This window comes from Bos taurus, chromosome 9, assembly GCF_002263795.3.
Source record: "Bos taurus isolate L1 Dominette 01449 registration number 42190680 breed Hereford chromosome 9, ARS-UCD2.0, whole genome shotgun sequence".
Lineage (NCBI taxonomy): Eukaryota > Metazoa > Chordata > Mammalia > Artiodactyla > Bovidae > Bos > Bos taurus.
This window is the reverse complement of record NC_037336.1, coordinates 29837378-29864531: the sequence shown is the minus strand read 5'-3', so window position 1 is coordinate 29864531 and position 27154 is coordinate 29837378. Positions and strand designations below refer to the sequence as shown.

The following is a 27154-nucleotide window of genomic DNA, read 5'->3' as shown; positions in this document are numbered from 1 at the left end:
ATATAATACTTACCACAAGACTTTGAATGTCCCAAAACTTCATCACCTTTCATGGTTTCACACAACTCAAAGTACTGAACACACTGCTGAACTGCTGTAGTTATCTAATAAAATAACAGCTTATTAATCCTAAAATTTTAAGCACACAAGTCCATGTATTAAAGAAGTTAGTCAAGGCTGTAAAATATGTTGGGAAAATATCTAAGAAAAATATTCAGAAAATTTAGAATAGCACCTTTCCACTGAAGCTCAGTCTCTGCAGTTACATTTTAACTACGGCTTCATTCCAGGAAACATGGAAAATATTTGTAGACCAGTAAATATACTATTGTTATAATGTTAGTATTAAGACAAAAATACAAATGTATTTTAGATTTTATAGTGAAAGATGAAAAAATTCTGGTCATGACTTTAAAAATTCTCTTGTCAATATCCCCAATTTCCTTGCCTTAAGAGTCTTTTCTTCCTACTTAGCCAGTAAAACGTGACCTATATCTAGCTTTCATTTCCATCTTAGATACCAGAATTGCTAAAAGCTGATAAAGAAAATTCTCAATACAAAGAACAGTCATAAAAAAAATGATCTCCAATTTCTGTACCCAGCGATTCTCTGATAGTCTTGATTCTACCTCCTTTTCCCACTCTCCTCAAGCAAAGATTTCAAATCTTTTTCCTTTCCTCTATACCTACATACTTCCTGTAGATACCGTCTCATTCTGCTCTCAAACAGAGGTCACCAGTGAGTTAAGGAGCAATAATTGCTAGATGTAGTAATAAAGAGGGTTTTGTTGATCTTCAAAAGATCAATTTCAAGGGAGCTTGGGGAATAGAACTAACTATAAGGAAAGGGAATAGGAACTGAAAAATTAAAGGCAGATAGTATAATTTTCATTTTCAAGAAGGTTGGCCATGAAAGAAAAAAAGGGTCAAACATAGGGGTGAGGTCTTAGGTCAAGAATGAATTCTTCAGGTTGAAAGGATATGGTCTTGCTTAAGTAGAAAGGAAGTTAAGAGTATATAGAAGAGAAAGGATAATTGATAGAATAGTGTCTAAGAGCAGGAGCAGCTAGGACCTAAGGGAAAGGAAAGGTTAAGCTTCAGATGGGAAAATGAAGGCAGCTGTGTGGACAGAGATGAGTTCATAATGATGGAATCAAGGAATTGATAGATTTCCTAGTCTCATTCATTCTTATGGCCTTATTTCATGTAGAAGAATTAGCATGGCAGAATTACCATCATTAAGAATGGCCCGCCTACAAGACTGGACCTTGACCATCATCTGGAAACTTGGATTTCAGGACTTTTCCTACCATTCTAAAAACGGTACCTCAACAAACAACGTGGTTTTTATGCTGAACGTCTGTGTTCCTTCTGGGTGTGTGGAATCCCTGGTATGTAGTAGGCAGAAGGTGCGAACACGATTAATCCCTGACTTGAAAATGGGCACTAAATCTCTAATAAATTTCTCTGGTAGACAACATGTCACATGAGCTGTCATAATTTGACACTGGAGAAATTAAGATGAGTCCTGTGTGACTCTGCTGGGAAAAAAGACTCTTAGAAGTTCATGCCTGGTATCTTCTCCAGTGTGCCTTATCCTTAAACCAGTTCTGTTTTGCATCTTTTTTTTTGGTAAGAAACCATAGCTGGGAGTACAACTACATGCTGAGTGCTAGAATTTCTCCCAGCAAATCATCAAATCTAGGGATAGGCTTTGGGAACCCCCTTCCATATCTATGTCTAAATCAACCTTTAGGATCTAGATTAATCAAATGAAATCTTCCCACCAGGAAATCTGGATCTCAAACTTGAAACGACCAAATCTACCAAATCTAAAGTCATAATCTTTTCCAAAATCCTGTTTTCTTCCTATTGTGTTACTTGTATCAGTGAATGACAAATATTCAAATGAGTAAGTCCTGACCCAAAATATGAGTCACTAAGTCATGTCTGACTCTTTGTGACCCCCATAGACTGTAGCTCACCAGGCTCCTCTATCCAGAGAATTCTCCAGGCAAGAATACTGGAGAGGGTAGCCATTTCCTTCTCCAGGGGAACTTCTTGACCCATGGATCGAACCTGAGTCTCCTGCTTGCAGGTGGATTCTTTACCACTGAGCCACCAGGGAAACTCAAGTCCTTACCAAACCCCATTCAAAAAGTCAAGTCCTCTAAAACTTATATTCAAAATATAGTACTCCTAAGTCCATCCATTTATCCCAATTCACTGTCATAGCCTTAATTCATGTTTCTACCATCTTTTCCCTCTTAGGAGAGATGTATTGAAGTAAAAACTATCTCCACCTACATCTTCAGCCCATTTTCCAAATTTTCCAAAGCCCTAATATAATGTTACTTCAGTACATGAAAATCTATCAGTGTATTACTAAATCTCCAGAATAAAGGTCAATCACCTAAATTTGGCAATAAGAACTTTCTAATGACCTAACATTAGTTTTATTCCTATTACCCTCCAGATGACCCTCTCCCAAGACACACACACATACACAGAGAAATACATCTACCTGTGTAAAAAGTCAGTCACCAAAAGCCAATTCAACAGTTATCTGACTAGTCAAATAACCAATTCATTAAAAGCAAATCCACCAAAAATCTCATCTATCAGTACACATCAATTAATTCTGAAACACATTCAAAGCTGAAATGTACAACAAAATCATTTTTATCTGCAAAAAGGAAAAGGCTGAAGATTCCCTTCAAGTAGGTCTTATTTATTCTTCATGAAATTATGAGACCTTATCCTGCCTCATACATGATGAAACAAGCTAAGGTCAACTGACACAGACCCAATCTAAAGTACCTAAAATTTTTTCAAAAAACATCATCCACTTAATACTAGTTTTAAGGGAACTGGTTTTCGGGAAATTTCTCTAATACTAACTCACACATCTCTTAGCAATCTATGTTCAGCCATATTAAGTACGCGCAGTTTCCAAGTGTACTATGTATTTTCCAATCCCTAAAACCTTTAAAACATGCTATTCCATGGCCCTGAAATATTTTCCCACCACTACACTAACCATCTTCCCTCCTTTCCGGAATAACACCTATTCATTAATTTTAAAAATTCCCCACAATCCTTGGAAATGAGTGATTGTTCTATGGATAAAAGCCAGAACAACCATACTTTTATATAACCATGGTTAACAGGTATCTAGAACAAATTTAAAATCTTGTAAATCATTGTATGTCAACAGATCTCAATGAACTTAACTTCTGAAAACCAACCAATCAGTAGCCCCTTTCTTCTAAAAGTCAGCCAACAACAGACACGCTCTGGGAAATTTACTGTTGGCTTGAACTCAGTTATCACCTCTAAAAGCCCATCAGACCAGTTCCAAGTTTTCCCCCAAATCCTGTATTAACATCTGCCTTGCCTAATTAAGTAAGCAACAAATACAGTTTGATGCATTGTTTCAGATACTGAACAGTGCTCTTAAACTTCAACATTTCTGGAGCTTCCATGGAGATTACCTTGAGGACTCTCAATTGGCATCATTTCCATGGGGTCGTCAAAGAAAAGCGTCTACTGGGGCCATAAATCCCAAGCTTTGATAATCCTTCAGATTTGCCACCACTCGGGTCTGTGTCAACGATGATCTAAGATTCATCTTGCTTTATTGAGTTCTCATTGCTAGATTTTATTATCCTTGGATTTATTATGAAACAGCTCTTTGTACAAAGAAGCCTTTTGTTTTGGAGGAGCACCACTGGGTCATTAGTTCTATTATTGTTCTATTATTAACATGCCTATTCTTTTGTGCTCATTTTGCTTTTGTTGTTATTTGCACAGACTCTGAACTCCTGTTTTGTTTTGGGTTAGCTTGCATCTACTGAATATATAAAAGAATGCTCAGAAGAAGGCATAGTCCAAGAAGTCTCTAATCCAGTCAATTCAATCCAAACCAGCCCTGAGATGAGTGGCTACCAGCAATAAACTCATTTAAAGGAAACTGGTCATATTGCCTTGGGACGTCTACAAAAATTTCATGGCTACACTCCCTGACTTGTCAATTCTTGAAAAAAAGGGAATCAATGATTATTCTGTCACCAATCACACAGCCCCTCCCTCACTTCTGCATAGTCAGAACCTGAAACACCATTCATAAGCACACACTTTTGCCCAAAAGTATAGTGATTTGTTTCATGTTTATCAGGAATTTGTCTAGGATGCAGCCTCCACTTGATAGAAATACTTCTGAGAGGAAATTATATTAAAATCCTAATTCTTCAAAAACTGCCATTACGGGGAAATTTTGATATGACAAACATAGTTAAAACAGGCTCTAAAGAATTAGAAGACAAATGAACAAACAGCTTCTCTGTGAACTCAAAGCACTATCTCCAAATAATCTCTCTCAGATACTCTTTAGCTCACTTCCACTCAAATCTTCAAAAACTCATTCTTCCTTGCACTCATTTCTACTCATCTTTATTTTCACTACCCACTTAAACTTACTTCTGTTCCTTCTACCTCTTTCCCTCACTTCTTACATGTTTTATCTTTGGTTTGAGAAGAGTAACAATCACTGAAAAAGGCACATCTCAGAAGACGAACAACTGCAAGACATAATATGCCCTTTAAATTGCAGGAGCAGAAACCAAATATATAGTAGGTAAATTTAAATACTAAAGAGTCAAGTTGAGGGTTTAAAAAATGAGTATTCTAAACTTTCAGTTCAGTTCAGTCGCTCGGTCATGTCCCACTCTTTGCAATCCCATGGATTGCAGCACACCAGGTCTCCCTGTCCGTCACCAACTCCCAGAGTTCACTCAAACTCATGTCCATTGAGTCGGTGATGCCATCCAGCCATCTCATCCTCTGTTGTCCCTTTCTCCTCCTGCCTTCAATGTTTCCAACATCAGTGTCTTTTCTAATGAATCAGTTCTTCACATCAAGTGGCCAAAGTACTGGAGTTTCAGCCGCAGCATCAGTTCTTCCAATGAACATTCAGGACTGATTTCCTTTAGGATGGACTGCTTGGATCTCCTTGCAGTGCAAGGGACTCTCAAGAGTCTTCTCTAACACCACAGTTCAAAAGCATCAATTCTTCGGCGCTCAGCCTTCTTCACGGTCCAACTCTCACAACCATACATGACCAATGGAAAAACCATAGCCTTGATTAGATGGACCTTTGTTGGCAAAGTAATGTCTCTGCTTTTTAATATGCTGTCTAGGTTGGTCATAACTTTTCTTCCAAGGAGCAAGCGTCTTTTAATTTCATGGCTGCAGTCACCATCTACAGTGATCTTGGAGCCCCAAAAAATAAAGTCTGCTACTGTTACCACTGTTTTTCCCCATCTATTTCCCATGAAGTGATGGGACCAGATGCCATGATCTTAGTTTTCTGAATGTTGAGCTTTAAGCCAACTTTTTCACTTTCCTGTTTCACTTTCATCAAGAGGCCCTTTAGTTCTTCTTCACTTTTTGCCATAAGGGTGGTGTCATCTCATATCTGAGGTTATTGATCTTTCTCCCAGCAGTCTTCATTCCAGCTTATGCTTCACCCACCTCAGCGTGTCTCATGATATATTCTGCATAAGTTAAATGAGCAGGGTGACAATATACAGCCTTGACATACTCCTTTCCCGATTTGGAACCAGTCCATTGTTCCATGTCGAGTTCTAACTGTTGCTTCCTGACCTGCAAACAGGTTTCTCAAGAGGCAGGTCAGGCGGTCTGGTATTCCCCTCTCTTTCAGAATTTTCCAGAGTTTATTGTGATCCACACAGTCAAAGGCTTTGGCGTAGTTGATAAAGCAGAAATTCTAAACCTTACGAAAGATATATTTGCTGTAAAATTCAGGATTTTATTTCATACTTATTCTCCTGCAGTAGGAAATATGTACTAGCCAGTTCACTTAACTATTAATCCCTAAGATTGGGGCAGGGTGGGTGGGGGCACAGAGGAGGAGTGGAGTGGTGGTGGTATGAAAACAGGAAGGCAGAAAAAACCAGACAAAATTTTGAATAACCTAGCTGTCAATATTTTTTTTAGCAACCTGAAGACGGCAAGGAAAATAGGAAATGTACTACATAAGGCCATCTCAGAAGCCATTCTCTTAAGGGTAAACTGGACAAAAGATTCCAATTGTTAAAAGATTAAATATCTGTGCTGATAGCCAAAATGCTTTTCAGCTAGTTCATAAAAACAAAGTTCTTAACTTCCTCAGATATGGCATGAATGATTTGTCGCCCAGTGCTACCTATTGAATCTTCCCCTATGGCTCAGCCATAGAGAATCCACCTGCAATGCAGGAGACACAGGCGATGCATGTTCAACCCCTGGTGGGGAAGATCCCCTGGAGGAGGGCACAGCAACCTACTCCAGTATTCTTGCCAGGAGAATCCCATGGACAGAGGAGACTGGCGGGCTACAGTCCATAGTGTCGCAAAGAGTCAGAAACTACAGAAGTGACTGAGCATGCAGGCACATTATCTATTGAAAATGTCACACATTTCACAAACAAACTGCACAGAGTAGCTACTAACACATATTAGTTTAAAATTTAATTAAAATATCAAAAATTTAGTCTCTTAGTTTCCCTAATCACATTAAGTTTTCAGTGGATATATATAGCTAATAGCTGCCTCCCTGGACAATGCCACTGTTTCACTGTTGTACAAAATATCATCAGACAGCACCTATAAGAAGCTAGAGGCCATGCTTTAGCAGATACTCATATCACGCTGCTATGCCTGAAGTCCTTTCACAAGGATCTCTTATAAAACAAAAGACAAATCCATGAGTGATTCAAATTTCCCACTACTACTGCTGTTTAGTCTCTTAAGCTGTGTCCAGCTCTTTGCATCCCCATGGACTGTAGTCCACCAGGATCCTCTGTCCATGGTATTCCCCAGGCAAGAATGCTGGGGCGAGTTGCCATTTCCTTCTCCAGGGGATCTTCCCAACCCAGGGATCTAGCTTGTGTCTCCTTCATTGGCAGGTGGATTCTTTACCACTGAGACACCTGGGAAACGTGTGTGTGTGTGTGTGTGTGTGTGTGTGTACACACATGTACATACACCCATAAATACAACCATAAAAAAAAAATCTTTTAGTATTTTGGTAAATTTAGGAAAACTTTAAGAGAAAATTAGATTTAGGATGAAATCTCATGCAAGATGCAAGTTTGGCTCATTATGTATGTGAGATAAAATATCTGAACATGTTGGTAGAATATTGAAGCTGGTAATATTTGTGGGCTAAGAACTGACTATAGTACAATTCACTTTTCAAATAAGGAACATATTTTAAGAGTTAACCTAAAAGAAACATTTGAAATACTTCCACCAAGGCCTTTCTGACAGCAAGAGTGAGATATCTGTATGTCAAATCATGCAAGGAAAAAATTCATTCCTGTTTTTTCTTCTTTCTCTATTCTAGCAAGATCACTTTATGCTCACGTGGCAGCAACAAATTTCCATTAAAAATGGGAATGAGAGAGAAATACAGAAAGACTTTCAGTTTCTCTAAGGATTTTTAAATACCTATTACCTCTGCAAATAAATTCCCATTCTAATAGTCAATATCTCCATCTTCTCCTTTCTGAATCCCAATTCTTTTAATTCTCAAACAGAAAACAATTATTGTTCTCCTTTCTTCAATTTATGTCCTATTACAGTATTCTTAAAATTCACAATCCTAGGAATCTTTCTCTTCACTTCTCTTCTCAAGATTTTACTTAAGTCCATAAACCATATTTATTATCTGAAAGTCATATAATCTTAATTTCATAATTTTCATATTTGTCAATTATTTGCTAGACTTGCTGAATTCATTCCTTTCAGTGCTCTAACACGTTGTTCTACCAATAGCAATAAAAGCTGAGAATTTTACTAATATATTTTACAGTATTAGTTTGAATTTACCCACTCCAGAGTTCTTGCCTGGAGAATCCCAGGGACGGGGGAGCCCGGTGGGCTGCCGTCTCTGGGGTCGCATAGAGTCGGACACGACTGAAGCGACTTAGCAGCAGCAGCAGTTTGTATTTAGTACAACTTGAATCAATATGTGTGAATACAAAAGCACTTACCATTCTGAGTTTTTTAATGCAACTTTCAGTCAAAAGCACGGGTAAATTTCGTAGAATGAAATTGGGGGGGGAACGCTACAAACACCTGCTCTGAATTAAACCATATGATAATACTTAATGGCTTATCCCAAAGTAGCTTGTTAGCAGCTCAATTTATTAATACTACGAAGTTATATACTTCCTAACTCTTATCTTGACTGCATTTTAAGTCTCTACTTTTATCCTTTTATGTTTCACAGAATGGTAGTTTAAAAGTCACATAAAATGGGGATTACTTCATTATCCAACATTAATTATCACTCAACTTTGCACATTCAAGTTATTACATCATATATCTTCTTGTGATATTATTTCTCAAGATAAGAACAAAACATAGACTTACCAGAGATTTATATTTCTTTTCGAGAAGTCTTAGTACTGCAGTTCTGCTATAATATGCATGCTAAAATCAGGAGGAAAATGACATTTAATATTCACGCTATACCATTCAAAATCTATATTTCCTGCACCATTTCTTTCTAATAACATAAATTACAGAATAACTTAGTTTAAATTATTGTAATCAAAGCAAAACAGGTTTTTCTAAGTACAATGATTTATAAGCATAGCAATCACAAGAATGCAAATCATATTAAAAACTGGAGCATTTACTAATAGACCAGTATCCCTGATCTATCCAGGCACAGATTCTATTCTTCAGTTGTGTCCAGTTACCATACTAAGTTATTTTAAAACCAAAAAATATGCCCGACTACCAGTTTATGACAGAGCCTAAAGGGAAGATTAAGAAATGAGGGGAGAATTCGCAACTCTCACAACAAGGAGGGAGCTGTAATGTTTACATACACAGAAGTATGCCTAGGTTGAAATGCTCTCAAGGGACAGTATCTTAATCATTCCCTGCCAACCATATTTTAAAACCAATTCAAAGTGCCAAAAAAAACTCTCCTTAGAACTAAACAAAAATGAGATTAAAATATGTTTTTTATGCACTGTACAAAAGGGAAATTTTACATAAATACTACTTAGGTTCAATATCATTAGCCTTTAATGTAGTTTTTCATTTTACTTTAAAAAATAATATTCTGTAAAAGCTATCAGAACTTCTGGGGAATAGAATTTAATCAAATGAGGTTTGCATTAATTGAGAGCTAATCAAAACCCTTGGTTTTTTGGGGGCTTCCCTTGTGGCTCAGTTGGTAAAGAATCCACTTGCAATGAAGGAGACCTGGATTCAGCCCCTGGATTGGGAAGATTCCCTGGAGAAGGGAAAGGCTACCCACTCCAGTATTCCTGCCTGGAGAATTCCATGGACTGTATAGATCATGGGGTCGCAAAGAGTTGTACGCGACTGAGTGACTTTCACTCTCACTTTCTGTGTTTTAACCCTTGTAGCTTAAAATGTTTAAAAAAAATCATTAATCCATTTTTCAGGTTTAGTAAGAGAAATATGCTGCCTTACCATTAAACTATTGACCATGTTCTGAAAAGAAAGGCTCATAGTACATCCCTTAGACCATAGTTCACATACCACAACCCTCAGGTCAAAGTTAGCTGCCTCCTGATATTTGGTGAACAATGTTTTATCTATAGACGCTTCTGGGCTATGGCAGAGAACTGATTAGTTGCATCAGAGACAGGCCAGTCTACAAAGCCAGAAATATTTACTGCCTGGCTCTTAACATAAAGTATGACAACTTCTGCCTTAGAGGAGTGAAGAATGTGATAAATTTTAGTAATACTAGAACTATTTCTAATGGGAGCTATTTAATAATTTTCTGTTGGTTGGTTTTCCTGTGATGTGTCTCATTCTCTTTAGAATTAAGTGCTGACAATAAAAATGTTAAGTGAAAAAAGTTAATTATAAGCACTTAGAATATGATGTGTTAAAATTAATCTGTTTAGGTCTTTTTTAAAGCATACAACTACATAAAATATAATCTCAATAGTTGTTAGGCCCATGTATAGAATTAGAGATATTTAATTTTATTTGTGTTTTTACATATTTTGCATATGTTCTATAATAGTGGTATAATTTGATAATCAAAAAAAGAAAAAGGTCAAATATCATATTGAGGAACAAAGTTTCAGTTTCGGTTCAGTTCAGTTCAGTTGCTCGGTCATGTCCAACTCTTTGCAACCCTATGGACTGCAGCAGGCCAGGCTTCCCTATCCATCACCAACTCCTGGAGCCTACTCAAACTCCTGTCCATCGAGTCAGTGATACCACCCAACAATCTCATCCTTTGTCGTCCCCTTCTCCTCCTGCTTTCAATCTTTTCCAGCATCAGGGTCTTTTTCTAATGAGTCAATTCTTCACATCAGGTGGCCAAAATATTGGAGCTTCAGCTTCAGCATCAGTCCTTCCAATGAATATTCAGGACTGATTTCCTTTAGGATGGACTGCTTGGATCTCCCTGCTATTTGAGGGACTCTCAAAAGTCTTCTTCAACACCACAGCTCAAAAGCATCAATTCTATGGCGCTCAACTTTCTTTAACTCCACCTCTCACATTCATACATGACTACTGGAAAAACCACAGCTTTCACTAGAAGGACCTTTGTTAGCAAAGTAATATCTCTGCTTTTTAATATGCTATCTAGGTTGGTCATAACTTTTCTTCCAAGGAGCAAGCACCTTTTAATTTCATGCTGCAGTCACAATCTGCAGTGATTTTTGGAGGCCAAAACAATACTGTCACTGTTTTCATTGTCTCCCCATCTTTTTGCCATGAGGAACAAAGAGTTAAGACTAAATTAAGTTGAGCAAGAATTTACCAAACATATACTATATAGAGGTCAGGTAAATGTTAAGCACCAAACAGATGCTTTGGTTAACCGGGCATTATCATACAGTTGATATGATAATGCAAACCATTCAATTTCACAGTAATCCAAGTCTATGCCCCGAACAGTAATGCTGAAGAAGCTTAAATTGAAGGGTTCTATGAAGACCTACAAAACCTTCTAGAACTAACATCCAAAAATGAGGTTCTTTTCATTATAGGGGACTGGAATGCAAAAGTAGTAAGCTAAGAGATACCTAGAGTAACAGGCAAATTTGGCCTTGGAGTACAGAATGAAGCAGGGCAAAGGCTAATAGAGTTTTGCCAAGAGAACACACTGGTCATAGCAAACGCCATCTTCCAACAACACAGGAGAAGACTCTACACATGGACAACATCAGATGGCCAACACTGAAATCAGAATGATTATATTCTTTGCAGCTAAAGATGGAGAAGCTCTATACAGTCAGCAAAAATAAGACCAGGAGCTGACTGTGGCTCAGATCATGAACTCCTTATTGCCAAATTCAGACTTAAACTGAAGAAAGTAGGGAAAGCCACTGACCATTCAGGTAGGACATAAATCAAATTTCTTAAGATTATATACTGGAAGTGACAAAGACATTCAAGGAATTAGATATGATAGAGTGGCTGAAGAACTATGGATGGAGGTTCGTGACACTGTACAGGAGATACTGATCAAGACCATCCCCAAAAAAAAGAAATGAAAAAAGGAAAAATGGTTGTCTGAGGAGGCCTTGCAAGTAACTGAGAAAAGAAAAGAGGTGAAAGGGAAAGGAGAAAAGGAAAGATAGGTCCATTTGAATGCAGAGTTCCAAAGAATAGTAAAGAGAGATAAGAAAGCCTTCTTCAGTGATCAGTGCAAAGAAATAGAGGAAAAGAATAGAATGGGAAAGACTAGAGAACTCTTCAAGAAAATTAGAGATACCAAGGGAACATTTCATGCAAAGATGGGCACAATTAAGGACAGAAATGCTATGGACCTAACAGAAGCAAAAGATATTAAGAAGAGGTGGCAAGAATACACAGAAAAGATCTTCATGACCCAGATAATCACAATGGTGTGATCACTCATCTGGAGCCAGACCTCCTGGAATGTGAAGTCAAGTGGGCCTTAGAAAGCATCACTACAAAGCTAGTGTAAGTTGTGGAATTCCAGTTGAGCTCTTTCAAATCCTAAAAGATGATGCTGTTAAAGTGCTGCACTCAGTATGCCAGCAAATATGGAAAACTCAACAGTGGCCACAGGACTGGAAAAGGTCAGTTCTCATTCCAATTCCAAGGAAAGGTAATGCCAAAGAATGTTCAAACTACCACACAACTGCACTCATGTCACAGGCTAGCAAAGTAATACTCAAAATTCTCCAAGCCAGGTTTCAACAGTACATGAATCATGAACTTCAGATGTTCAAGTTGGATTTAGAAAAGGCAGAGGAAGCAGAGATCAAATTGCCAACATCCACTGGATCATCAAAAAAGCAAGAGAGTTCCAGAAAAACATCTACTTCTGCTTTATTGATTACGCCAAAGTCTTTGACTTTGTGGATCACAACAAGCTGTGGAAAATTCTTAAAAAGATGTGAATACCAGACCACCTGACCTGCTTCCTGAGAAATCTGTATGCAGGTCAAGCAACAGTTAGAACTGGACATGGAACAACAGACTGGTTCCAAATCCGGAAAGGAGTACATCAAGGCTGTGTATTGTCACTCTGCTTATTTAACTTATATACAGAGTACATCATGAGAAATGGCAGGCTGGAAGAAGCACAAGCTGGAATGAAGATTGCCGGGAGAAATATCAATAACCTGGTATGCAAATGACACCACCCTTATGGCAGAAAGTGAAGAAGAACTAAAGAGCCTCTTGCTGAAAGTGAAAGAGGAGAGTGAAAAAGTTGGTTTAAAACTCAGCATTCAGAAAACTAAGATCATGGCATTTGGTTCCATCACTTCATGGCAAACAGATGGGGAGACAATGGAAACAGCAACAGACTTTATGTGGGGCGCCTCCAAAATCACTGCAGATGGTGACTGCAGCCAGGAAAGTAAAAGACACTTGCTCCTTGGAAGAAAAGTTATGACCAACCTAGACAGTATATTAAAAAGCAGAGACACTAGTTTGCTGACAAAGATCTGTCTAGTCAAAGCTATGGTTTTTATAGTAGTCATGTATGGATGTGAGAGTTGGACTATAAAGAAAGCTGAGTGCTGAAGAATTGATGCTTTTGAACTGTGGTGTTGGAGAAGACACTTGAGAGTCCCTTGGACTGCAAGGAGATCCAACCAGTCAATCTTAAAGGAAATCAGTCCTGAATATTCATTGGAAGGACTGATGCTGAAACTGAAATTCCAATTCTTTGGCCACCTGATGCCAAGCACTGATGCATTTTAAAAGACCCTGATTCTGGAAAACATTAAAGGCGGGAAGAGAAGGGGCTGACAGAGGATGAGATGGTTGGATGGCATCACCAACTCAATGGACATGAGTTTGAGTAAACTCTGGGAGTTGGTGATGGACAGGGAAGCCTCGCGTGCTGCCATCCATGGGGTCGCAAAGAGTCGGAGATGACTGAGCAACTGAACTGAACTGATACAGCTGAGATAAAAATTTAAAAAAAATAAAGCATCAGCTAGATAACATCCAAACCATGCTAAGTAATAATGAAGCATGCTGCTGCTTTGCATGGTTTGCATGGCAAGATATGGCCCATTCCCATCCTTTCCTCTGCAACAAATACATGTTGAGAGGGACAAAGACATAAGAACACAATCCAATATAACTCTGACTACTGTCAGACGCAGACTACTCTTACTCAACAGCAGAAGAGGGAGCTAACAGTGTTTAACAATCTTTTAATATTAGTATAGTTCAAAGGCAGTGGTCAGTTCCACAGGAAGTCACCAGCATTCAGGCATTAAACACATTTTCTAAACTGCAGATTCAGGAAGTGGCAAATGAAGAGATGTTTCCAGACATCTATAAGCCAGAGAAAAGTGAAACTGAACCCTTATAGTTTACCACATCTTCTTTAAAAATTCATAGCTTTACAACTAAGATATGAGACTTCTCTGGCAGTCCAACAGTTAACTCTGCACTTCCAATGCAGGGGGCACAGGTTTCATCCCTGGACAGGGGACTAAGATCTCATACATGGAGTGGCAAGGCCAAAAGCTTTTAAAAATTAAAAAATAAAATAAAATAAGACATGATTTGGAATAGGTCATTCAGTTTAGTAGATTCAAATGAATTACCATTAAAATCCTATTCTGAATCTGTCACCTACTAGGTAAAGAATACTGAGCAAGTTACTTCTCTATGCCTCAGGTGCTGCATCTGTAAAATAGGATAATAATACTGCCTATATCATAAACTGTTATAAGAATTGAGTTAACACATGTAAACGTGATTAGAATTCTTGATGCTGTAAACAAACGGCAGCTATTTTTTTAAAACAATATAGCAATGCAAAGAAAGGTAGAAAAACATTCCGTATTTCCTTACCATCCACTTTTTGAACCACACAGCTTTGGTATCCACCAATGCAAGAAAATATATCGGATCCAAAATTTTTTGTGAGACAAGATGGCTTTGATCATGTTTAACTGATAACAAAGACAAGGTACTCTCCACAATTTCTTCCATATACCTGATAGTTTGGGAAATAAGTGATTTTTAGAAAAAAAATGTTATATATATAACAGTGACATTTTTTATTTATGGAATGACAAAGTAATGGGTACTATTTAGAAACATCATTTTTAATATTTCAGTAAATGGCAGAGATGAGATTCACCCCCAATTTCCTCTGCTCTAAAAACTTATGTTCTACTTCAACACTGGCTGTTCAAATTTAACTTTCCTTTTTAGACCACAGTTACCCTTACAACCTCATTAAAAATCTTAGAATTAAAAAGGGAAAAGTTTAAAGAACATTGAAGGAACTTCACCCAAGTATCAAAGACTCAAAGAGCAGTAATGAAAGAACCTGAGGCTACAGCACCCTCTTTTTACCTTGCTGTGATAATTTTGCTGCTGTTTAGTCACTAAGTTGTGCCTGACTCTTTTTGCAACCCCATGGACTGTAGCCTACCAGGTGCCTCTCTTCATGGGATTAACCAGGCAAGAATACCGAAGTGGGTTACATGTACTTCTCCAGGGGATCTTTCAGACCCAGGCATCAAACCCACAATCTCCTGCATTGGCAGGTAGATTTTTCACAGCTGAGCCACTTGAGAAACACATTGTGATAATTAAACTGTATTATATATACTGGTTTAGAGCCATTCACATAGCTAAGTACAAAACATGAAAAGCTAAAAACAAACCGCATAAAATCAGTTGACTATCTACTTTTTGAAATTTATGTGGCCAGTAAGATTCCTAATCTCATTACTGGTATAAATTAGGGGGCTTACTTTTCTGGGTGTCGAATCCAAAAAGATGGAGCCTCTTTCTGATATTCGTTTAGAAGACGAATCTATAAAACAGTATATAACCATTCTCAAAAGTTTAGAATTCTTAAATACAGAATTACATCAAGAGAAATAAAAGCATATTACAGAAAGTAAATACCTTTTTAAGTAAATGGGTCACATTAGGATTACTTATGTCTATGCCAGTTGAAAGAGTAGGAATATTATTTTCTCTAGAAAGAAAGTATAACTCCAAATATTTAGCTAAAAGGAAAAGTAAAAATAAGGTTATTATGCCATTCAGTTATAGTGCTTTCTAAAAAGTTATTTCCTGTCCATTTTTCTTAAGCACAAATTTTCAAAAGTTTTGAAAATGATATAATGAACATACCTAAGCTTGTATAAATTTCCTTGGTCATATGTAATGGTGAAAGTGTAAACGTCTGTGCATAGAATTTTAAAATCCGGTCCTATGGAAATGAAACAAAATTTGTATCCAAGATTCTTTCATCATCTATTTTTGTAAGAATCATTTTTTCACATAGCGAAAACCTTAATAAACACACGACCATTCAAAAACTTCAATAGAAATGTAACTAAAATGGCACATTCTTGTGTTGGTTGGCAAAAAGTAAAGTCAACCAAAACTAAGAGTCAATCTAATGCAGCAGAACATTGTAAAATTTGGTGATAGTGGGGATACAGACATGAGGAGGCAGAGTGAGGTTCACTAAAGGAAGGAAATAATATAATTTGTTATAATCTGACACAATGTAAAGGTGTCAGACAAGGAAACAGTAGGAGTACTACATGTAAAAAACAATCCACTCCTTTCCAAATCCAGTATCTGTTTTTGTTTTAATCGCTTACAGGAAAGTTTAGACTTTTAGGACTTCAATAATTTTACCTACTCCCAAGAAAAATATTATATTATAAAATTTTACATTATTAAAACATAAAGTAGGAACTATCACAATGTAAAAAAATTAAATGAGATCATAGAAGTAGTCAGTACGTGACACTAACAGGTACTTAGAAATGACAGCTTATCATTTTAATTATACCAACTTTGATGGGATTAATCTTAATAGTGAAATTCAATTTTTCATTAAAAAAATAATATTCCCTCAAATGTTCTACTTTGAGGAAAAAACTAATAACCTTGCCTATATCAAATATGGGAGATTCCCCGGTGGCTCAGATGGCAAAGCATCTGCCTACAATGCAGGAGACCTGGGTCAGGACGATCCCCTGGAGAAGGAAATGGCAACCCACTCCAGTACTCATGCCTGGAAAATTCCATGGATGGAGAAGCCTGGTGGGCTACAGTCCACCGGGTTGCAGAGAGTCGGACACGACTGAGCAACTTCACTTTCACTTTTCATATCAAATATTAGATTAATACATTTAAGAAAATGGTTACCCAAGAAGAAGTCAGATGGTAAAGAATCTGCCCACAATGCGGGAGACCTGGGTTCAATCCCTGGGTTGGGAAGACACCCTGGAGAAGGGAATGGCAACTCACTCCAATATTCTTGCCTGGAGAATTCCATGGGCAGAGGAGCCTGGTGGGATATAGTCCATGGAGTTGCAAAGAGTCGCATACAGTTGAATGACTAACACACACACACACACAAATGACTAAAAATATACTGAAAAAACCCAAGAGATTCTTACCGAACATAGGGTATTAATTAATTTGGGAAGCATGTTTTCATAGTTGCAGCAATTGGTAAGCATTAATATTTGTCACACTTTCAAACACTATATACTTCACTCAGTTACATGTAAGTATCCTTCAGAGTAGAAAATGAAGAAACAGAATTGAACTCAAGAATTTGGATAAAGCATAAGTTTTAGACAAAAAGAATATCATGCCTTGTTTCCTACTCAAATGATTGGTTCTGTTGTCATCGCTCCTCAGGTGACTGCTTCTTCCAATGCTATTGCCTTAAGTACTAACACAAACTCTTGCTGCATATAATGGCCAAACCAAAGCACTTAAATTGACCCAGCATGATCTTTACAATGTTTATAAAAGGAATAAAGAAAACCTATTAGAGCACTATTCTATCTTTAGGAGGGAAACTTAAACAATTGTATTTCCAGTTAGAATGCGTTGAAGTGAAAAGGTAACAGTGAAATATCTTTCCCCCTTAAATCCTTCAGAATTTTTGAGAAGTCTGCATCACCCTCTGGTGTTAGTATTGTTGAACTGCATCCAGGACTGAGTAAACACCATTTTCCCTCTTACAAAAATATGAACAAATCATTTGTTTCCAAATCCCTTCTGTTTACCAGTACAATTATACTTTCAATGATGAAAGGGTATTTTTAAGTAGTAAAAAGGTATTGAGATTTATTTTTATGAACTGTTTACTGTCTCATCTTCTAGAATGTAAGTTCTACGCAGGCAAAGGCTTCTGTCTTGCTCAGTGTGTTCCCAGCATCTGATCTAGAATGATGTGTATTGCAGGTAAATTTATCTTTTACTTATACCTTAAAAAATTATATATAAAGAAAAACCTTATATATTTTAAGGACACTTTTTTCCTTCATTGATATATCATTTATGAAGAAAAAGGCATTTAAAAAACTTTTTTGTAGTTAAATGTGATGCTGGAATACAGACTAGTTTTTTTAATCCCATATAATTACTGCACTTTTTAACATAACCTTGCTTTTCATCACATGGTGTTTCTGAGAAGTCATATGTGAATCATTTTTTACATAACTACCTCTACTACTAAGCAACCTTAGTTTTTGCAATTGTCTATATTTGCTGTATAATTCATCTCTATTATCTTCTAATGTCTTAGCTTTACAGTTTTCTAACTTCTCTTTCTAGGCAGTTGGTGTTAGTGGTTTAGTTGCTAAGTCATGTCCGACTCTTGCGATCATGAACTGTAGCCTGCCAGGCTCCTCTGTCCATGGGATTCTCCAGGCAAGAATACTAGAGTGGGCTGTTATTTCCATTTCCAGGGGATCTTTGAGACCCAGGAACCGAACCTGGGTCGCTTGCATTGCAGGCAGATTCTTTACCAACTGAGTTAGGAGGGAAACCCTTCTAAGCACTTAAGTAGTCTCTAACACTTAAATACACAAGGAAAATGCTTATTTAAATCTTTCAGAGTAAATTTTAATCATTCCAAGTTCAAGTTTTCACATATGAATTCTTTCAAAAACACACTCTTTCTTTTAAAATATTTTTCTTTTTTTTTTTTTTTTTACTTTATTAAAATACTGAGTTTATTTCACATGTATATTTTTGTCTCCCCACCATTTCCATCTGTCTGACCACCACTACTACTATTCCTATCATAACATTCCATACATACTTAAAACCAAGCAAAGGGTGGAGTTCCATCTTTAAAAACTAAACAGGCATTTTGGACAACACATTCTTGGCAATGGAACGTGGACAACATTTATCAGACACGGTAGGGAAAGTTCTCACTCTGCATTATAAAAAGGACAGCCAGATATCAACTGTTACAGAAATGAAATAAGACGGAAAATTTTTAACAAACTGTTTAAACTATTTTCTTAAAGAGACTTCCTCCACTGCCAGAGATCTTGAATAGCTTCCTGGTCAGTCATCCGGAAACAATTCTTCACATAATTGATAAACTTGGCTTCCACTTTGGGAAGGGAACCACCTTTTTCTATACTTGCTTGCATTTTTGCTTTAATGTCTTCTACAGAGCTAGGTCCTTTAGGTGTTTTCGGTGTTTTTTCCTGTTTTTTGAAGGATTCTTGACCTTTTGATCTTGGTGTTGACGGTTTTGAGTCTTTTCCATTTTGGTTCGATTTTTGTGCATTTTTGGCTGGAGTATCTCGTACAGATTTCTTTACTGGAGCTTTTTCTTCAACTTCCTCATCAAAATCGTCATCATCATCATCTTCATCATCATCATCATCGTCATCGTCATCATCATCTTCATCTTCATCAGCAGCAAGCTTCACTTTTTTCTGGGGAACCTTGCTACCACTTCCAGGGGCAGAACGCTTTCCAGATATACTCAGGAGTTTCACCTCCTCCTCCTCCTCCTCTTCTGACTCTGCATCTTCCTCCACGGCTACTAAGTGCTGTCCACTGATATGCACAGGCCCTGAACCACACTTCAACCGTAAGACCACAGGTGGTGTAATTTCAAAGCCCCCAAGAGAAACCGTTGGCTGTACAGACATTTTCAAAGTTGCCAGTGTTACTTTAATTGGACTGCCTTCATAATTCATCGCCTCTGCTTCAACAACATGTAACTCATCCTTTGCTCCAGCCCCTAAACTGACCGTTCTTAAAGATAACTGGTGCTCATTTTCATCATTATCCACCTTGAAGTGATAATCTCTGTCAGCCTTTAGTTCACAACCGAAAAGATAGTTCTGGGGCCTCAAGGGGCTCATGTCCATGTCCATTGAATCCTCCATGGGTTGGCTGCACGCACTTATGTGGGAGAGAAGCCAGACGGAATTAAACGACTACTATTGGAACCAGCAGCCGCGCAGGACGGAATCACACCAGGGCTAAAATATTTTTCTTAATTGAAAAACAATGACACAGATACTTGGATGTCCCTTTAGAAGATAAAAACAAAACGCATATGCTAATAAAGTCTGTCTTGGCAATGAAGTGTGATTCTAACCAGACCCTGAATTTAATCATGATGTAGTAAGCTAATTCCCTAAAAAAAAAAAAAAAAAACTTGACAATTCAAAAGCTGGAGGTGAATTTCCATAAATATTTGAGCTACTATTAAAGAAAATTATATTCCATTTGCTTCTAGAATGGTAGGGGAAAAAAAACAGAAAATGTTTATACTTCTGTAAGCATTTCCTTACACTAAATACAGGATCAGGATCTGAAAGATACACTGTCAGCTTCTCACAGAGAGTGGTCCAATTTTCACAGTTCAGGACATCAGATGGAGGAGCTGAACACAATGTTTGCAAGGCTTCATATCTCACCTATAATTTTTAGAAGAATTTTTATTAATAATCAGCCACCAAAATAACAGCAATTCTCAAAATATTTAACAAACATTGAAAGGCTGAGTTTGGATAATTGCTTTAAAGAGCCAATTGAGACTCAGATGCCCTTTCATGAAACAATTCTTGATAACCGATTTTTTTAGACTACTTAGCAGAGAAACAAAATAGGTTATTTCATATAATGCAAAAACTAAAAAAACACTAAAAGTTCATTAGGATTTTTCCACAAGATGTTGCAGAAAAACAAATTTTTTGGCCCATCCAATGTACTGGGAGATTCTAGGTCACATGTCTGAGGGGAACAGGAGAAGGTATGGTGGTCAAATCTGAAAAGCCAGAATAAAGTGTCCCAGTGTCTCCTCCCATAGACTTTCCTCACTAGAACAATCCCCCACACATGGTCCTGAGGCAGGAGGCAGATGGGTCCCGCCAGGGTAAAGCAACTGGAGATTCATTCTCTATTGATGGAAACTCCAAGATAAGAATAGACGGCAATTAAGGGAGGAGGCTGGACCCTGCAGAAAACACATATTTCTCATTCCCGCAGTCAGACCTCCCCGACCACACATGTGCAGAAAAGGCTCCTTGGAAACCAAACTGGAGTCAAATCAAGGGATGTTCTACCCAGAAGCCTTTTCAGTAGGATCCATCTTGGCTAAGAGATGCACATGAATCCTGAGATATACCAAATATGGACTGCAAACCAGGCAAATCATAATGATTGGTCAAAGGAAACCTGAAAGAAATGCTCCATATAAGTGATTCAAATTGCCATGTGGGCACAACTCAGGGACTCTCCCTCTGAGTCTGCCAAAATGTCTATCCATATGTACTGTACTCTTTTTCCTAATAAATACTTCACTTGCTTCACTATTTTATGTCTTTGTGCAAATTCTTTTCTGCAAAGTGGAAGGGCCAGGGCCCTTGTCACTGACCACTGGTCTAGTGGCTAGGATCTGGTGCTCTCACCGCCATGACCCAGCCCAATCTCTGGTTGGGAACCAAGCCCTACTCTAAGCCATTGCAGGCCAAGGCCACCCAATTTCAGTCCTACAGTTTGATGACTCAAATTCTAAAACCCTGCGCATATGTTCCTGGTAAGGCATTCCCACTCCAAGACATACGAACAATTCTCACAAAACAATTGATTTTAACTTGCTTTTGCTTCTACATCATATTTTCTGACCTAGTAACCACTGCGGAGGGTGGGGGTCGTTCAGCAATGTGATGCAAAACTGAATTTCTGAATTTTCATATACATCTTTCTGAGAAGAAATCCAATCAGAATTCTCAAAATCCAAACAGAATTCACTTAGGACAGTATGGCCCAAGAGACAGCAGTGGCAAAAAGCTCTATTCCAATCAGAAGTGGAATAAAGCTTCTCTGCCTCTCACTCTCCAACTAGTGAGTTCCTCAAAATTTGGTTGTTTTTCGGCTGACTGAAGCCTAGTGAGAGGAAAAAAAAAAAAAAAAATGAGTCAAAAAGCTAAGACCTTAGGACACCAGGCACTCCAAATCAGGATGTTAAGTTTTAGGTGAAAAACACAATACACATGTGTTTTTAAATGTCTATATATTCATATGAAAGACTTCTAAATACAATTTTATTTGGGATAAGGTTAAGCAGGACTAGAGAAAAAATTTAAAAACATAGTAAATTTCTCCTTTTCAGTTAATTTTTAGGACAAAACTCCATTAACAATTTACTACTTGTTCAGAACAAAAGTTTCTGATCATGTACAGATTTCCAAACAATCCACTTAAAAACAATAATATTGTTATCATATAAAGTCAGGTCCGATTGCTGATCTGTTGAAACATTTACTAAAAATCTAGAAAATAAATCAAAATGTGAAATGCTGAGAGAAAAAAAAAAGATCAGTGAGAGTAAATCATAGCTATTCATTTGGTTTAAAATAAAAAGTTGAAGAAAAACAACGTATTTCAAAATTGAGACCAAATGGTAAGATGTACGAGATGTCAGGTACTTCAAAAACCCTATAATTTTCTATGTCAAGAGAAACAGACACTGTCAAATGAAAGAAAACTTCATAAAAATTAATTTATATAGTTATTACAATATAAAGAAATACATTCAGTAAAGCTGCTTTTAAAAAATCTTTTCAAGTAAACAAATATATGTGTCAAAGTTGCTCATACTTTCCAAAGTAGAAAGAGCATTAAATGAAGTTTTTTTCCTTCAAAGAAATCACTAAATTATCACATACAAAGCGACAGTGAAGGAACAGTTTGGGGGGAAACTGCTCATAACTTCATCTCCTTGAAAACTGAAACTAGAAATAAAAATTTCCTCTTATAAACTGTGACAATTTTCTAAAGAGAACATCTCTTATTCTGTGACTCTTCATTTCAAGACTAGAAGGTCTAGCAGGGATGTAACCCTAGAACTGTCATGATATTAAAGGATTATCTTGAAGAGAAATAATCCAGCTGCTATTGATTATAATATATAATAAGTATATCTGAGTGAACTTAACAGCTGTCCTTTAAACTTACCTCTTTAGGTTGCCCAGGATCCAACTGGTCTAAAATCAATTGTAATTTTCCTTGACAAAATTTGTAACTCTGTAACACAATTAACAGGACATTCATTCCTTCACTCATTTAGTAGACTTTTAGAGGTATTATTATAAATGATTTTAATATAATTCCAAGCACAAAATGCATTCTGAACAAGAGAAGGGAGTGAACTAGTTTGGTTTGGCAGCAAGCTTAGATTTTTTTTTGTATCCCAAGGCATTTAAGTGAGAACTTAATGTTGCACTAGGACAGTGTACCTTCCTATATGTGAAGGTTATCATTTGCTGAGCAATTGCAACATGCAGAACATTGTAACACTCAAAAGACATGTAAAAGTAAAAAGTATTTTACACCCAGGAATCTCAGATCTATGAAACAAAGATAAAACAACATAAATATGAAGGTACTAAAGGTACCCAAACCATAACTATAATGCTGATTGAACTTTTTTGTTCCTTTTCTTTTCTGTACTTCTCTGTAACCTTTCTTAATGCCTCCTCTTAAGTGAAGAATTTCTGAAGTAAAAACTTTCATCTAGAAAAAGTTTATAGTAGACCATAAGCTGTTTTGGAAAAGGAAAGAAACTTTCTCTTGCCAAAGCAATTTAAATAATACCTAAAATAACCACTTAAAAATAAAAGCTGCCATCATTATGGAGTAGCCTCATTAATATACTTACTAACCTATATAAGATATTGGGTTCCCAGGCGGTACAGTGGTAAAGAATCCACCTGCCAATGCAGGAGATGCAAGAGACTCAGGTTCGATCCCTGGGTTGGGAAGATTCCCTGAAGTAGGAAATGGCAACCCACTGTGGAATCCCACAGACAGAGGGGCCTGCTGGGCTACAATCCGTGGGGTTGCAACAAGTCGGACACAATTGAGCACACATGCATTACTATACAAGATTCCTTTGTCATCTTAAACACAGTATAAATTATTCCTAAAACATTACATAAGCAATGAAATAACTTATTACACTAGAGATCAGAGTAAGTCTAAAAGTGTGGAAAGCGGGAATACCTACCTTAAAGGTTTTCTGTATTTAACATTTCCTCTAGGGGTGTTGTGTATCAGTAGATGGGCAAATTTCCATTGCAACTAACTGCAATAACTGATTTAACTAGAGCATGCAGGTAATGTGTTCCATTGAATACAGATTTGCTAGAAGTATTTAGAACAGCTGAAAGAGTTATATTAAAAATTCCTGCTCCTCTCCCCCACCAGAAAAGAGTGATCCGGTGGCTAAGACTCCATGCTTCCAATGCAGGGACCAAGGATTTGATTCCTGGTCCAAAAACTAACATCCCACATACCATACAGCACAGTCAAGAAATAAATAAAAAGATAAATTCCTGAGGGAGCGGATCTGCTAACTTCATTGCTAAAGCAACACAAAATAGATCTGTTGGTGATATCAATATAGGTAGATAACTCCAAAAGGAAAAATATTTTTTAAACATATTTATGTGAATGAAATTGTAATCCAAGCAAACAATTTCTGAGCAAACTCTACAGGGAAAAGGGCAAGAAGTAGAATAGGTTGATAATCTAAGATGAATTTTGGTCCTACTGCATGATCATGCAGAAGGCAATGGCACCTCACTCCAGTACTCTTGCCTGGAAAATCCCATGGACAGAGGAGCCTGGTAGGCTGCAGTCCATGGGGTCGCTAAGAGTCAGACACGACTGAGCGACTTCACTTTCACTTTTCCCTTTCATGCGTTGGAGAAGGAAATGGCAACCCACTCCAGTGTTCTTGCCTGGAGAATCCCAGGGACGGGGGAGCCTTGTGGGCTGCTGTCTATGGGGTCGCATAGAGTTGGACATGACTGAAGCAACTTAGCAGCAGCAGCAGCAGCATGATCATGCAGATACTAATTAAAGGTCTTTAAATGCCACAGTAAGATTGGTATACATTTCTGTCAAACAAGGTATACCTAGAGATAGTGAACACAAGATGCATTCTGTAACTTTTGTTGTTTTACAGAGATGTACTCACTTTATTCAACACAAACTGAAGATTATTGACATTAGTCAATAACTGTACTAAGTTCAAAATTCATACCACCATTAAAATTAATTACCCTAGAAACCTCTTTTTAAATCTTTGGTTTGTAAACTATATAAACCATTGAAATACAACTAGTGAAAGAAAGACAACTGTTCTGTTGTTGAAATAAATGGCTATGGGAAATAAAATATATAAATATTAAACCTAGTTCATTGGAAGGACTGATGCTGAAGCTGAAACTCCAGTACTTTGGCCACCTCCTGCGAAGAGTTGACTCATTGGAAAAGACTCTGATGCTGGGAGGGATTAGGGGCAGGAGGAGAAGGGGACGACAGAGGATGAGATGGCTGGATGGCATCATGGACTCGATGGACATGAATTTAGGTAAATTCCAGGAGTTGGTGATGGACAGGGAGGCCTGGCGTGTGGCGATTCATGGGGTCACAAAGAGTCAGACACGACTGAGCGACTGAATTGAACTGAACTGAACTGAAACCTAGTTATTCCTCAGGCTTAAAATGTCTAACTGCACAATGACTTCTTCTGTATTCTCACAAAAGGAAAAGAAAAAAAAAAAGCACCAACCAGGGATGAGGACAATAACAGCAAACACTTACATAAGAGCTTAATATGAGGATCTTTAATGTGTGTAGAATGCTTTATGTACGTTAAACCTGCAAAGCAATCTTATAAGGTAAATGTTATTACTGTCTCTTCTATAACAGTTAAGAAAATTGAACACAGAAAGAGAGTAAGAAGCCAAAGCCCACAGTTCATAAATGGCAGAGCCAGAGTCTGACTTGTTTTCAAGATTCAGAAGGAATTAGCTTCATGTAAAATAGCTTTTCAAAACTGTAGTGCATCTAAAACTTCTTAAAACTATGCACTGTTCATTAAGTCTTAAATACAGAAAAAGTTATTAATTCAAAACAAAAACAAATTTTTAAAATATTTTCAAATGATAAAGTTCTTAATTTCCTAGATACTTATGTGAAAAGTGCTACCATTGAGAAATAAAAACAAAAACCTATTAATATTTAAAAGTATAAAGGAACACATATTCATGAAGGTATTAGCACTGTTAATTAAAGAAATTAGCTTTTCTGGTATCAAATTGTCTCAAGACATTACTATTAAACAAGCAAGCAAGGAAGCTCACACCTGCACCTAACCAATTCTCCTCCCAATCCACCTGTCTCAAGCTTAACTCTAGGCAGATGCACTATTGATACTAGTATGTTCTTTTTTTCTAGTCTCAGATGACTTTCTTTTTCTACATTTTTAGGATTTTAGGTTTTTATCTTTTTCTGTTTATAAGGCAAAAAATAATAATAAAAGTCTGATCAATGGTGGCTCAGAGGGTAAAGCATCTGCCTGTGATGCGGGAGACCCAGGTTCAATCCCTGGGTTGGGAAGATCCCCTGGAGAAGGAAATGGCAATCCACTCAAGTATTCTTGCCTAGAGAATCCCATGGACACAGGAGCCTGGTGGGCTATAGTTCACCGGGTCGCAAAGAATCGGAAACGACTGAGCGACTACACTACTACTAAAAGAGATGGAGGAACTTCTGAACAACAGTTTGGGCTGCGGTTATCCTATTGCTCTAGCCAATGCTACTGAACAAGAGAATCCTATGATTCTTCGGCAGTTCTATGACATCCTCAAAAGCAAAGTTCCTCACCAAAAAGAGCACTGTAAAACTCTAAAGATTTTCAGTTCAGTTCAGTTCAGTTGCTCAATCGTGTCCGACTCTTTGTGACCCCATGAATCGCAGCACGCCAGGCCTCCCTGTCCATCACCAACTCCCTGAGTTCACCCAGACTCACATCCATCGAGTCAGTGATGCCATCCAGCCATCTCATCCTCTGTCGTCCCCTTCTCCTCCTGCCCCCAATCCCTCCCAGCATCAGTCTTTTCCAATGAGTCAACTCTTCGCATGAGGTGGCCAAAGTACTAGAGTTTCAGCTTTAGCATCATTCCTTCCAAAGAAATCCCAGAGCTGATCTCCTTCAGAATGGACTGGTTGGATCTCCTTGCAGTCCAAGGGACTCTCAAGAGTCTTCTCCAACACCACAGTTCAAAAGCATCAATTCTTCGGCGCTCAGCTTTCTTCACAGTCCAACTCTCACATCCATACATGACCACAGGAAAAACCATAGCCTTGACTAGATGGACCTTTGTTGGCAAAGTAATGTCTCTGCTTTTGAATATGCTATCTAGGTTGCTCATAACTTTTCTTTCAAGGAGTAAACGTCTTTTAATTTCATGGCTGCAGTCACCATCTGCAGTGATTTTGGAGCCCAAAAATATAAAGTCTGACACTGTTTC

The 27154-nt window shown here is 37.6% G+C and overlaps 1 protein-coding gene and 1 pseudogene across 2 annotated transcripts in view; both read right to left on the bottom strand.

Moving 5' to 3' along the window:
• Positions 1-27154, bottom strand: part of TBC1D32 (TBC1 domain family member 32) — a 207492-nt gene that overhangs the window by 158965 nt on the left and 21373 nt on the right. For both annotated transcript variants that reach the window (XM_024996951.2, XM_024996952.2), the window contains exons 5-12: positions 22788-22856; positions 20120-20245; positions 15669-15747; positions 15438-15541; positions 15281-15342; positions 14367-14511; positions 8439-8498; positions 14-104 (exon numbers count right to left, since the gene is read on the bottom strand). In XM_024996951.2, coding sequence (XP_024852719.1) covers positions 14-104; positions 8439-8498; positions 14367-14511; positions 15281-15342; positions 15438-15541; positions 15669-15747; positions 20120-20245; positions 22788-22856 — 736 coding nt within the window. The remainder of the gene's footprint in view (positions 1-13; positions 105-8438; positions 8499-14366; positions 14512-15280; positions 15343-15437; positions 15542-15668; positions 15748-20119; positions 20246-22787; positions 22857-27154) is intronic.
• LOC100295149 (nucleophosmin) lies at positions 18484-19805 on the bottom strand (annotated as a pseudogene).